A 12500-nucleotide genomic window follows, 5' to 3' on the forward strand; every position below is an offset into this window, starting at 1 on the left:
AACAAACAGAATGCATTTGCGATAAATATGAGAGATCAGATCAAACCCTCTTCCTTTTTGAATGTTGCTACACCACTGATTGTCCTTCAATTTCGATGCTGCACGATACAGTTTGAGAGAGATGAAAAAAAATATTTGATTGCGTGTATATAAAGACTGATCCTAGCGCTCGCTCTCTCTCACTCTCTCACTCTCATTTTCTCTTACTCTCTCTAGCTGTGCGCCTGGCGTCGTGGAGACTGAAGGTTCGCGTCAGGTGCCGCGGGTTGAGGAGCTACGTGGGGTGCAACCGCTGTCCTGGACGTGTCGCAACCTTTGAAGTTATGTGGCAACCTTTCACATCGAGAGCGCCTCCCCTTCCATCGCGCCCCCAGCCGCGTCTACTCCGGACGTAGGCACGGCAGGGGGCACCGGGGCACTGCTCCTCCTCCTCCTCCTCGTCCTCCTCCTCCTCCTCTTTCTCCTTCTCCAAGGGCGGGAGGCGAGACGTCCTGTGAATCCAGAAGCTTCCCCTCCTGCTGTATTCCTGCGATCAGAACCTTCCAACTTACCTACATTCCTTCTTTTCTTCTTTTTCCTTCTTCCTGGAAGAGTAAGTGAGCGAGACTTTTGAAGCCAGTGTTGGGGGTGGGGGTGGGGGGCGCACCATGTTTATAAAGGGAAAGAACCTCGTCATCTCTGTACGTGCTATTCATGTGACCTTTTCCTTTTTCTTCTCTTTTTCATTGTCAATGGCAGAGCGAGAAGGCGCGATGAGGAGCCGGATGCATGTGAGTGTTTTGTGTATGGGAGAGAGAAAAGACAAGGACGCCGCGACCGCCGCAGGGCCCAGGGGAAGCAATCCTGATGGAGGAGCAGAAGAGGAGTGGAGGGCGGGTTGGGCTGACTGGCGTTGGCGTCGCAGCCGCCGTCGCCGGCAGGAGGATGATAGCAACGCTCAGGTCCCGTAGAACCAAAAGTCAGTCATTCACACTATTAACATATTGGATGTCTTTAGGAAAGACGTTATTAGCATTATCAGAAACAGTAATTAATCAATACTCTCCATCTAAAGTCTCTTGACACATAGTTTCACCCTAGGGATAAATTATCGTTATCATTAAAATTAGAATAATTATAGTTAATGTTGACAAGCAGAACAATGGTGATAACACCATCTCTAATGAAACTGGGTATTGCCACGCGCTTTGTAGTAAGGGCCATATTCAATCAACACTGGAAACTACGCAGGGACGTGTCGTTCTTGGGAATCCGTTTGCACCTTTTGCCGCTCGAAGGAGGCGTCGGCGGACTTCGGGGCGCGCTCGCGCGACGTCCGGCGGCGTTCGGTGGCCCCGCGCCCGGGCGAGCGAGCGAACGAGCGGCGACACGAGTTGACTAGGGGAGATCCCAATCAACAAGCCCCTGCAGCATTCATCCATGCCACTAACTATCATGTCCTTCTATCAGAAAGCTTCAAAAGCAAATTATTTTTAAGGTAAGGTTGTCATCATTATAAATGTACGAAATAATGACTTTCAGCTACTAAGAATAGACGCAGGTTAATTAATTTCCCAGCACCAAAGATAGAAGACAACAACAAGTGTTGCGGATCTAAACTGAGAGGTAAGATTTGCAAACCAAAGTTTCCTGTTCGAATGTCAGTACACAGCACAACAACTTGCTCGCTCTGCACCACTGTAGGATTCCAGGCTCCTTGGGACACCGAGTTCACAAGACTTATTTTTTATATCTATTTATTTTTAGTGATGCTGTTAACTGGCAGCATTACCCGCAATCCGTCAAGCTGCACACCATTCGTAGCTTCATGGGTTTTTGGCAAACATAAACGTTGTCCACTTTCATTCCTTCATTCGCGTGCAATACAGATCGATCATTCAACTAAGATATTCCAGGGTCTATCTTGAAGCGTTATAGTATAGGTCATGTTCCTTGTAAACTTCATTGTAAAACTATCCAATTTAATTATGCTTTCATGTGAATTATTACCCGGTACGGAATATGTATTAGACTAATTGAAATTGTTAACTCTAGATGTGTAACGCACCTGTCGTTGAAAAGGATCGCCTGGACTATGAGAGAGCACTAGAATGGAGTTTCTTTCTGTGGCGTCCGGCGGCCGTGCAGTTATCAGCCTGAGCTTAAACATGTGAACACAGGTGGGCCTGGGGACGGCGAACTGCCGGCGTTTGCTACTGCTGCTCCAGCTTAGTCTTCTCCCTTTTCGTCTTCGACTTCTTCACCGTCTACTACTTCTGCTGCTGCTGCTGCTGCTGCCTGACACGGCCGCTGCTACTGCTGCAGGCAGAGCAGTGCTCCCCTTATCTCGATTGTCTACTTCACTTTGAGCTATCGAGGTACGACTCATGCTATCACTACTCACAATATACAAGAGGTTTCTTTGGCAAGCTGAACAATGCTGAGTTGTCTTAATCGAGGTCATTACAAGGATTCCGGTGTGCTGATGAAAGTAGGCAGTGACTTAACAGGAGAATTAATTATTGGATCCGTGCGGAACCTCGGCCGCCGCCTCTTAGATTGGGGGCCCTCGATCCCGTAGGCGCTTTCTTTGTTCGACTACTTACGGGCCTTCGTGACGTCAACGAAGGTCACTTCCCGGTGAACTGTAACCAGATCGTTGTCCTGACCTACTGGCAGACCTACTCCCTGATCTACTAGCAGACCTGCTGGCAGGCCTACTCGTCGCTCTGCTGCTAGGTCTACTAGCAGGTCTGCTACTAGGCCTACTTGATGGTCTACTGCTCGTTTTACTTAAGTCGTGCTGCTTGAGTTCGCCCCTGTATGCAGGACATGTGGCCATGTGACGCGCGCGATGGGGCTCATCTGGAGTGAAGGATGCCACACTCTTCCCCGACGCCCCAGGGCTCCTGGGGTCTGCGACGACGACTCCTTCACCCGGCACGGCCACCCCACCGACACCAATGGGAAGGTGCTCGGGTCGGGGTGACCAGGTGCCTGGGTAGTACGACGAACGCGGCGGTAGCGGCACGTTCGACGCCATGGGGTCGAGTTCGACGCAGGCGGGAGGTGGAGGCCAATCCTTCTCGCCCCCAAGCGCCTCCTGGCTGGACCGCAGCCTCACCGGCAAAACCCCCGGTGGCCCACGCACGGGCGACGGTGGGGGCTCGGGAGACCACGAGGGCTCCCGCGGGTGAGGAACGGGCTGTGCAGGCCAGACAGGCGGGTTCTCCAGCCTCCCATGGGCTGGAGAGGGCTCGGATCGTCTTAACGACGACCACGAGCCCGGGGCGTGTCCTCACATGCGCGTCGTGGCCTCTAGTCATACGGGCGGCTCGGGCGGCTGTGGGATGTTCTGCACGATCACACTTTGCCTGCTACTGCTCGTGCTGTCCGCTCTGCTCGAGGCCCTGCTTGAGGCTCTGCTGCTACTGGCTCCACTTTCGGCTCGGCTGCTACCTCCGCAGGAGTCGCTGACGTCGCTACCCCGCCGCGCGAGACTCGTGGGCCCGTCGCTCCTGTCAGAGCGCGCTGAGGGTGCTGCCGGGGGTACAGGCAGTGAGAGCGAGGCGGCCAAATACAGAAACATTTATATATATAAATATGCTGCACTATGCTATGCCATGCACGTGCGTGTACCACTGCCACACATGCGAACTGGACACAAAGGTACTCGTATGTTTTACTCTAATTAGAATTAAGACAAATCGTCCACACATCATTTGTCTACATTAGTTTAAGAGAATGATGATACTTTTGTACTACTGCTGTCCCTATTTTATGCTGATCCCTTGATCCTATACTTTATTATTCCTATGACTCTGCCTATTCCTGACCCCCTTATGGTGGTTGTGAGGGGGGGAGAAGGAGAATTCTGCCACCGTGTTTCTTATGCGTGTCGTAAAAGGCGACTCAATGAGACGGAATGAGGGAACTAGGGATCCTCCACTCTATACTTTCCTCCTACGAAAAATTAAGCCATAAGAGGGTCTGGGAGGACTCCAACCAATTCCCTGGTAATTGGGTCATCAAATGTGCTTGGTTGTAGTATGGATGAGAGTAAAAGGGCTAAGGGTGGGATGTTTGTGAGAAAAGTGTTAAGTGAAACTAAGTTGAAAGGGAGGGTTGAATTTGAGTTGGGAGTGTGGTGGAGAGGGTGTCAGGAAAGATAAGTAGATAAGGTAGGGAAAGAGTGGTTCTGCTGGTAATTGATGAGACAGGAAAGTACGTGGTGGAGTGAAGTGTCTTCAAGGATAATGTGAGCAGAGGTGAAACTGGGGTGAAAGGTATGGGCTTTTGTGAGTACATACAGTCCTGGTAGTGAGAAAAGGGAAGAGGGGAAGGAGGCTTTTGGAGCAATTGGAATGAACGTATAGAGTTCTTGGAGGAATGAAAATGTTGTGGTGTTGAGGATCTCAGTGCTAGCAGATTTGAGCTGATAGATGGAGTAGTAAGGTAGTTTGGTGTGTCAGGTAGGAACTATAGTGGAGAGATATGTTTAGAGAGTTAGTGACAGTAAACACAGTATTCAAGAAAAGAGACAAGCACAAGTATAGGTGGGGAAGAGTGGAGGAGAGGAGGTTGGTTGATAGGGTATCGATGAACTATATAGTGGTAAATAAAAGAGGGTTTAAAAGAGGTCTGGACATGAATGTTTTCAGTGGAGAGAGCAAGGGATTGTCAGAGCACTACCTTGTGGAAGAAAGGGAGAGCAGAGGAAAAGTAGAGGAGGGAAAGTTAGGAGGGTGAGAAGTGTTGAGGGTAAACAAATCAAGTGAGAAGGATAAAGAGGAAGAATACTAGAAACTGAGAGAAGTGTGGAAAGTAGTGAAGGATAGGGGAAACAAGAATAGAAGACAAATGGGTATGATTCAAGGAAGTGATATAGGACTCAAAGATGGTATGTGAAACAAAGAGGACGGGAGGAAATAGAAGGAGAAGCAGCAAGTGCAAGGAATGAAGAAATGAAGTCAGTGAAAGAGAAGCAAGCTTATGAGGATTAGTTACAATGTAGAACTAGGGAATAATATGGAAGGTACACAGAGAAGACAGCAGTAGAATGTAAGGTGAAGATGTAAAGTGGGATAGGAGTTTGACAGACAATATTGAAGAGAATAAAAAGTGTTTTGGAAGAAAGCAAAAAGGAGGGGGTTGAGTCAGGTAGATAGGAAAAAGTAAAAGGTGCAGATGGGGATATGCTGATAGAAGTAAAGGCAGAAAGGGGATGATGGATAGAGAAATTCAGAGATTTACTGAACATGGAGGAGGATAGGGAAGGACTAATTGTGGTAGTAGATGCTGGGAATAAGTGATGGGGGAAGAAAATGATAGGGTTACATGAAAAAATAATGTAAAAAAGAGGACTGAAAGTGATGAAAGCTGGTAAGGCATCTGTGTTAGGTGGGTGTCACATAGTGTCTGATGAAGGGAGAAACAGTAATATTGGATTAGCTGGTGAGGTTGTTTAATGTGTACTTAAAGGATAGAATGTGCTAGAGGATTGTAGGAATGCATGTATAGTTCCACTTTACAAAGGATAAAGGTACAAATATCAAGGTAGTAGCTTCAGAGGGATGCCTGTTTAGTGCACTTGGAAAGGCACATAGGATGGTGTTGATTAAGAGGATTAGGAGGAGAATAGAGGGAGTAACTAGGGAAAAACAGAGTGGGATTAGGAAAAGAAAAGGATGCAAGGATCAAACTTTCATAGGAAGTCAGCTATGCAGGAAGATTTTGGAAGAAGGTACAGATGTCTTTGGGCTTCCATGGATCTAGAGGAGGCATATGATAGGGTTAACTGGAAGGTATTGTAGGATGCGCGGCAGATATATAAGATGCATGGAAGGCTGTTGAGGGTTTTCAAAACTATTCATGTAGGTAGTAGAGCTTGTGTTAGGGTAGGGAGTGGAGAGAGTGAGTGGTTTGAGGTGAAGGTATGGCTGCACCAGGGTTGTGTAATATCACCATGGTTGTTGAACATATACATGGATGGAGCGGTACTGGAGAAAATTTTGATTAGTGATGGGTGGGGCTTTGAAGATGGTGAGAGTGGAAGGAAGTGGGAGGTGAGCCAGATATTTTGTGGACAATACTGTGCATGTGGTTGGGTCAGACGAGGGTCTAAAACAGCTGGTGGCAGAGTTTGGATGGGTATGTGAGGGGAAAACTGAAAGTAAATATGGATAAAAAGTAATGAAATGTAAATAGGGAGAGGTTGACAGTGAGTGGTAAGTCATAAAGTAGAGAGGCTGGAGGAAGTGGAAAGTTTTAAGTATTTAGGATTACATGTAGAAGGTAATGGAGGCATGTGGGCAGAAGTAAACTATGAATTCAGAGAGGCATGTAAATGTTCTCAGGGAAAGAAAAAATGTCGTGAGACATAGGTATCTAGGGGTGAATGCAAAGAGAATATTGCACAAGGGGATGATTGTGCCTATGACATTGTATGGGGCAGAGAATTGGAACTGAAGAAAGGCAGAATGGAGAAGTCTAAATATGTTTTAGATGAAATGGTTTAAGGAGTATAGTTGAGATCATTGGGATATATATAGAAATAAGGTGAGCCAGAGTGGTGGTGAAAAAAGCTAGTAGATTGGGGTGATCAAAGACTACTGGGATGGCTTGGGCATAGAAAAAAAAAGGAGGGAAGACAGATTAGAAACAAGAGTGGAAGACTGAGATGGGTGATGCAAATAATAGGGATGGTTGGATAGGGTGAAGGGGGCTTTGAGTAAAAATGGATGCTTGTTCGTCAAGGAAGACTGTTAGATATAAATAGAGAATGGTTATGAATGGATAAATTTGTGCAGACCAAAGGAATATCTTTGTGTCTGCTCTGTAATTTTGTGAGTGAAAGAGGGGATACAGTTGCCATGTATTAAATCAGAATAAACCAGCTTTGGGTGCCAGCTCCAGCTCTGTATGTATGTTTATATGAAGTTACATATGTATATAGATGTAGATATAAATGTACATAAAAAGTTTTATTATATATGTATATACATATATATATATAATATGCTAGAGCAAATAGTTGCACACATGTAAATCCCACAAAAATCCCACCGTCAGAGTGAAAGGAATGTGAGAAAAATGAAAACTCTATATATTTCAGCTGCCAACTGTAGCCCTCATCAGCAGAGTACAAAGGGTGCAGTTGGCAGCTGAAATTTATAGATTTAATTTTTTCTTATAATTTTTTCCATGCTATCCTTTCACTCTGACCATGGGATTTTTGTGTGATATATATACATATACATACACTCAAAGTCACACACTCAGATATATATATATATCATATATATATATATATATATATATATATATATATATATATATATATATATATATATATATGTTTAGAGAATTTTAACATTACTCAATCTCTCTACCTGCAAAATTATGTTAGTACACATGTTGTTTACTAGTCATTGTAAAGATTGTATAATTGAGCCTGACCTAGTTTCTAATCCATATAATTGTCTATTTTTGCTTTGTAAGATAATCTATTCAAGGACTTTGAAGCTATGTTTTCAGAATCTGGATTTCAGATGATCCAAATGAAACAGGGCATGCAGATAACATAAAATAAAATCTTGCACATGCAACAATGATTCATGCAGAACCCAGCAACTGTAATCAGCATGCCTATGCACTACTATCCCTGTCTGGTTTGTGCTTTAACTAAGCACTGTCAGTGTTACCTGATGTAAGTTTCATTTTACAATGATGACCTTTTGTACATATTTTGCAGCTAAGATCATGTCATGATAACCACTGTAGCTGTCCACATGGGAAGTAAAGCTGATCTTGATCTTGATGCAATAGAAACGTCTTCATGATAAAATATGGTGATTAAACTTCTGTTGTATTTCATGATGTCAAACTTCTTGTTTTTTTTTTCAATATCAACAATGTAAACTCTTCTTTTTTTGTTATCAGGTGTTAGAAATAACATGTCAGTTTTACCTAAAATACACACCAATAATTAACCTCATAAAGACCAATCTAGTGTTAAGGTGTCTTTGAATCACTCTTTTGTAGCTATCCCCTCCCACTATCATCTTATATTTTACTTTTTTCTTGTATGTTTAATTCTTATAATAAATCATCCTCGAATGGATGACCAAGGTGTAGATCTCTTTTTAACCTTAAAATTGCTAAGAATATAGTGAACTCTCTTTGGAGTGCATCCAGCAAACCCACTACAGAAAGAAGTTTGCAAGAATTCTGGTTGCCACCAGGTGATTAAGGTCAACTTATACTTAAGTGAAAATTGATCTTATTCAATTTTGACTCCCTAATTTGGCACAAAAAAAAAAAAAAAATCTATAAAGTGTGTAAAAGTTAACTTTTGTACTGCATGGATAACAGGTCAATGTATTATCCTGTGCATAGAAATAATACTTGTTACAAAAATGTCATAAATCTAAGGCAGATTTGTATTACATACTGCAAAAACTTAAAACAATATTACTTCAAATAGTGAGGCATACATAGTTTCACAGCTGTTGCCTGCCCCTTAGCTGGAATACTTTCTGCTTACAGTGGAATGCTTGATATTTATGTTTAAATACTGTATAATAGTGAGCACTATGACTCTGGTGATGAATACTACTTATGAGCATCCAGAGGGTGGGAGGGCAAGTTAGTCTCTCCACCCTGGAAAATTTGTTTGAATTGCTAGAGTAGAATGGCATATATAATGATGTCATGAGAATGGATGACTGCCTTAGGTGAGAGATTTAAAAGTATGCATAACGTTCTGATAAAAAAGGATGTTTGTGAGACATATTATGTAAATACAAAAGGTAAATATTGTACATTTACAATTTTGCCTTCACCTCTTAACAAAAAATCATGTTGACACCTAAGGTACTACTTCACCTTAATCAAAATGTGTGCACAAAACATGCTACAAGCTTGTAGCCTTTGTATTTTCCTAATATAAAAATGCAATATACAGATCCATCATGTATTCATCTGTTTAAATGGCAAGAAACATGTTTTACAGATACTGCTGCCATGAAATACCACTGTCTGAATTTGTGAAATGAAGTAACTTTGGTAAACCTAAACACATGCTCAATTTATACTGTATATAGATTAGTAATCCTACACCCTATTATGCACATTTGACTGCACTTGACATCCTGCAGCTTTTTTTTATGTTTAGCAATGAAGAAAACACAGCATGTAACAGCTGTTTGAAGTCGTGTGGTGAATGCTACTGTGCATTTGTAAAGTGGAAATGACTGTCATGTCCCTAAATAATTTTAATTAAAGTGCACTACAATGTTTAAATGATGGATTAATACATTTGTTTCATGAGTGGATGAAAAAGGGGCTACCCAACAGTGTAAAACAAATGGAAAATGTGTTGCCTAGTGTACTGTAGTGACCTAATGAACACATTTTCATGGTTAGGTTCCAAGTGGCCAGGCAGCCACTGTATGTGTACAATCCCATTACTGATGCACTATAGAAATGTGTATGTAAACAGAATTATGAAAAACTACTAGAAAATTAATGTCTGATGTAGTGGCTTACTAAAAGTGTGTTTTAGGTTAAGGTAGGTTTGGAGTAGGTGGCTAGGGTATTGTGCCATATCTGGATGTATTGAGCTCTATTATATCAGATATTTGAAGGATTACTGTACTATCTCATGTGTTAAGCTAGTTTATTATAGAGGACTATAGAACATGTATATTTTAGGGTGAAGATATTAATACAAGTTCTTGGTATTTCAGACATTGGTGTCTTTATTGTAGGGAGTAGACTTAAGAATTCAGCTTGGACTATCAGTTGTCATAGAAAAGAACAGTAAAATAGGGAAAAAGATGTGCTCGGACCACCTATGACTATAACAGGTAGTAAAGTGTGAGAAAGATGGAACAGACAATCCCCACAGAACAACCATTTGAGTTTAATTACACAGACAGGCAGACTGACTGGACTGAATAAGGTGAGGACATATTTATAGCTTTTCATATAACTGAATATGCCAAGCTTCTAGCATTTCTCTGATTCTTTGGATGAAAGAAGCTGAAAAATATCATCAAGTCATTGATACTGGAGACCCCAGAAGGTTAAACAAAAGCAACACAAAACAACCAAGGTGGCATTAGATACTTATTTCATTATGAAATCTAATGAGGTGTTAGAGCCACACAAATTCAGGATGCTTGCACAGGAGCCAGGAGAGACAACACAGTTATGTGTCTTGGCTATAAGGTGCTAAATGCAACTTTGATCAATACAACCTCAATAAAACCATAATTGATCGGCTGACAGAGAAATGTACTTCTAAGAAAATGAGATGAACATACCTGAAAGAGACACACATAATGGTACAGAAAGCCCTTCAATGTGTGTGCACATACAAAGCAATGAAGCACAAGTCATATGGAAAAACACAAAGAAGGCACCAATGTCCACAAGGTCAATACAGAATATAATAAAATACAAAGAGACACCTGGGAGAGATATAGGAGACAGCATGAAGAACACATGACAGCATGTAATGAAATGCTATGGATGTAATGGCTCAGGTTACCTATATGGTCAGAAAAAAATTCCTGCCTTAGGGAAAAATATAATCTGCAATGGCATGCAGGAAAGAACATTGCAGTCAGAAGGGATGGGTCAACTTCTTGAAAAAAAGATAGCTCATCCAACTATGATGATCATGTACATATGTCATCCAGAAGCTAATAACTTAGACTCCTATGTTTTCTGAGTGAAATCTGACACTAATGTAGAAAAAAAGTCCCAATAAATAATATCTCCATCTTAATGCTGATCAATTCAGGAGCAAATGTCGACCTACTTGATGGTGACACTTTATATCAACTCACCAAATTATGCTTATTGTACTCAGAAAAAATGGAACTGAGGGTCTATGGAGACACCCCCACATCACTTAAAGGGGATTTTTTTTTCAATATTAACTAATAGATTAATAAGAATTCCACACATTATCACAAAAATATGTCACAGGCAAAATCTTGGGTGAATGGGCCAGGACAGCTAGGTTTCCTGAAAATTGAACAGGCAAAGACAGTGAGTGTCAGGGAAATCTCGCCAACAAAAGGGATACTAGATCAGCATCTACCAGCCTTTGATGGTCTAAGAAAACTAAAGGACTAATAACTCTCAAGGATTTCTAAAGGACTCAAAAGTGATAACAGCATCCAGTCTATGATACAACCACCCTGACAAGAGCCATTCCACCTTTAAAGAGCACTTTCACAGAAGATCCAGGACATGTTAGACATATATATCATTGAGAGTGTGGAAGGGCCAACACCATGGGTCTTGTCATTTGTGATAGCACCGAAACCAAAGTAGCACATGAGACACACATGGGGGTGGTAAAAACAAAAGCATGCCTCCAGGCCAAGGTGTGGTGGCATAACATGTACAAAGATATGGAGAAGGCCATGAAATGATGCATACTATAAGTAGTCCACACTAATATCTGCAGACCATTCCCAAATTGTGACTACTGTACATAATTGGAAGAATTGATGCAGGCTCCAGGTGGCCTGAAGCATTCATAGTCAAATCTGCTGATATGAGTACTGTTACCTCCTTTCTAGAGAGATGTCTTTGCACATATGGTGTTCCAGTAATTATTGTATCAGACAATGGACCACAATTCACAGCCAAAGAATTCAGCCAGGTTTGCAGTGAATGGGAAATGCAACACCACAAGGTCACACTTCACCACACTCAAGGAAATGATGAAGTAGATTCTTTGGAACCATATTGAAAACCATCTGAACTGTGAACACAAAGGACTGGAGACAGTATGTAGGTAAATTCCTATTGAAGTATCAAAACAACCAACATGCTATGACAGGAATGACCCCAGCAAAACCTATCATGGGCTGGGATCAAAAGATAAAGCTACCAGAGCTACAACACAGCAATGAGAACCAGGATAGGGAAGCTGCATGACAATTTGTTTTGTAATGACTAGTCCTGATATTATATCTGGGGTCCCTTGACCCTTCAAAATATAGTGGGCAGATAGTCTATTAAAGTGGATTCAAACATTTTCCATCTGAACCCACTACCAGATTTGTAAATAAGTTCAGATTTGTCCCAATCCATCTAGTGATTTAATTCATTCACGTGTTAAAACACAGCTGAACTCTCTTGACCATAACCTGATTGACCTTTTATGCTCATTCAATCTTGTCCTTAGGTCTCTCCCCATCTGACCAATGTATGCTAGATTACAATCTTTACATGGAAGGGAGTAAATCACTGGGATATGATCTTTCAACCTCTGATGAACATTGAATTTTTTTTTATTGATAGTATTCAGGTAATTATGAATTAAGTTTACCTTATCTTTGGGAAGAAATTTGGACAAATGGTTGATTGACTCTGAAAAGGGAATAACAAGGGGATTTTGTAATACATTTGGCTTTGTGGAAGGGGGATTGAAAAAGCTGGTTCTGGCTTGGCTGAGGGCTTTATCCAGAAATCAGTGAGGGTAAGCTAATTTTGTT

At 42.0% G+C, this 12500-nt stretch overlaps 2 protein-coding genes across 16 annotated transcripts in view; one reads left to right on the forward strand and one right to left on the reverse strand.

Annotated features, from left to right (window-relative positions):
- The window catches only part of Glut1 (Glucose transporter 1), a 490886-nt gene that overhangs the window by 72638 nt on the left and 405748 nt on the right, over positions 1-12500 (reverse strand). For 11 of the 14 annotated variants that reach the window (XM_076185306.1, XM_076185357.1, XM_076185347.1 and 8 more), the window contains one exon: positions 3300-3519. The exons of 1 other annotated variant lie outside the window; for it this stretch is intronic. In XM_076185306.1, coding sequence (XP_076041421.1) covers positions 3302-3519 — 218 coding nt within the window. In that variant the 3' untranslated portion in view covers positions 3300-3301. Of the gene's footprint in view, positions 1-207; positions 3520-12500 lie in introns of those variants that run through there. 2 more of the 14 variants (XM_076185336.1, XR_012966403.1) reach the window with 2 other exon arrangements.
- On the forward strand, positions 753-2170 carry LOC143025586 (uncharacterized). 2 transcript variants are annotated; one of them, XM_076185483.1, is made up of 3 exons: positions 832-958; positions 1231-1477; positions 2035-2170. In XM_076185483.1, the coding sequence occupies exons 1-3, from the start codon at positions 847-849 to the stop codon at positions 2087-2089; spliced, it is 414 nt and encodes a 137-aa protein (XP_076041598.1). In that variant the 5' UTR covers positions 832-846; the 3' UTR covers positions 2090-2170. The 2 variants fall into 2 exon arrangements, with proteins under 2 accessions (XP_076041608.1, XP_076041598.1); XM_076185493.1 differs by lacking the exon at positions 2035-2170 and having other exon boundaries at positions 753-941; positions 1231-1377.

The sequence above is a fragment of the Oratosquilla oratoria genome, chromosome 1 (genome assembly GCF_046742065.1).
Source record: "Oratosquilla oratoria isolate Oo_2021 chromosome 1, ASM4674206v1, whole genome shotgun sequence".
NCBI lineage: Eukaryota > Metazoa > Arthropoda > Malacostraca > Stomatopoda > Squillidae > Oratosquilla > Oratosquilla oratoria.

Excerpts from the sequence above, each read along its gene's own strand:
- LOC143025586 (XM_076185483.1), top strand. The coding sequence starts at position 847 with ATGGAGGAGCAGAAGAGGAGTGGAGGGCGGGTTGGGCTGACTGGCGTT. Across the intron at positions 959-1,230 it reads CAGGTCCCGTAGAACCAAAA|GGACGTGTCGTTCTTGGGAA; the intron begins GTCAGTCATTCA and ends GAAACTACGCAG. Across the intron at positions 1,478-2,034 it reads AAAAGCAAATTATTTTTAAG|ATGTGTAACGCACCTGTCGT; the intron begins GTAAGGTTGTCA and ends TGTTAACTCTAG.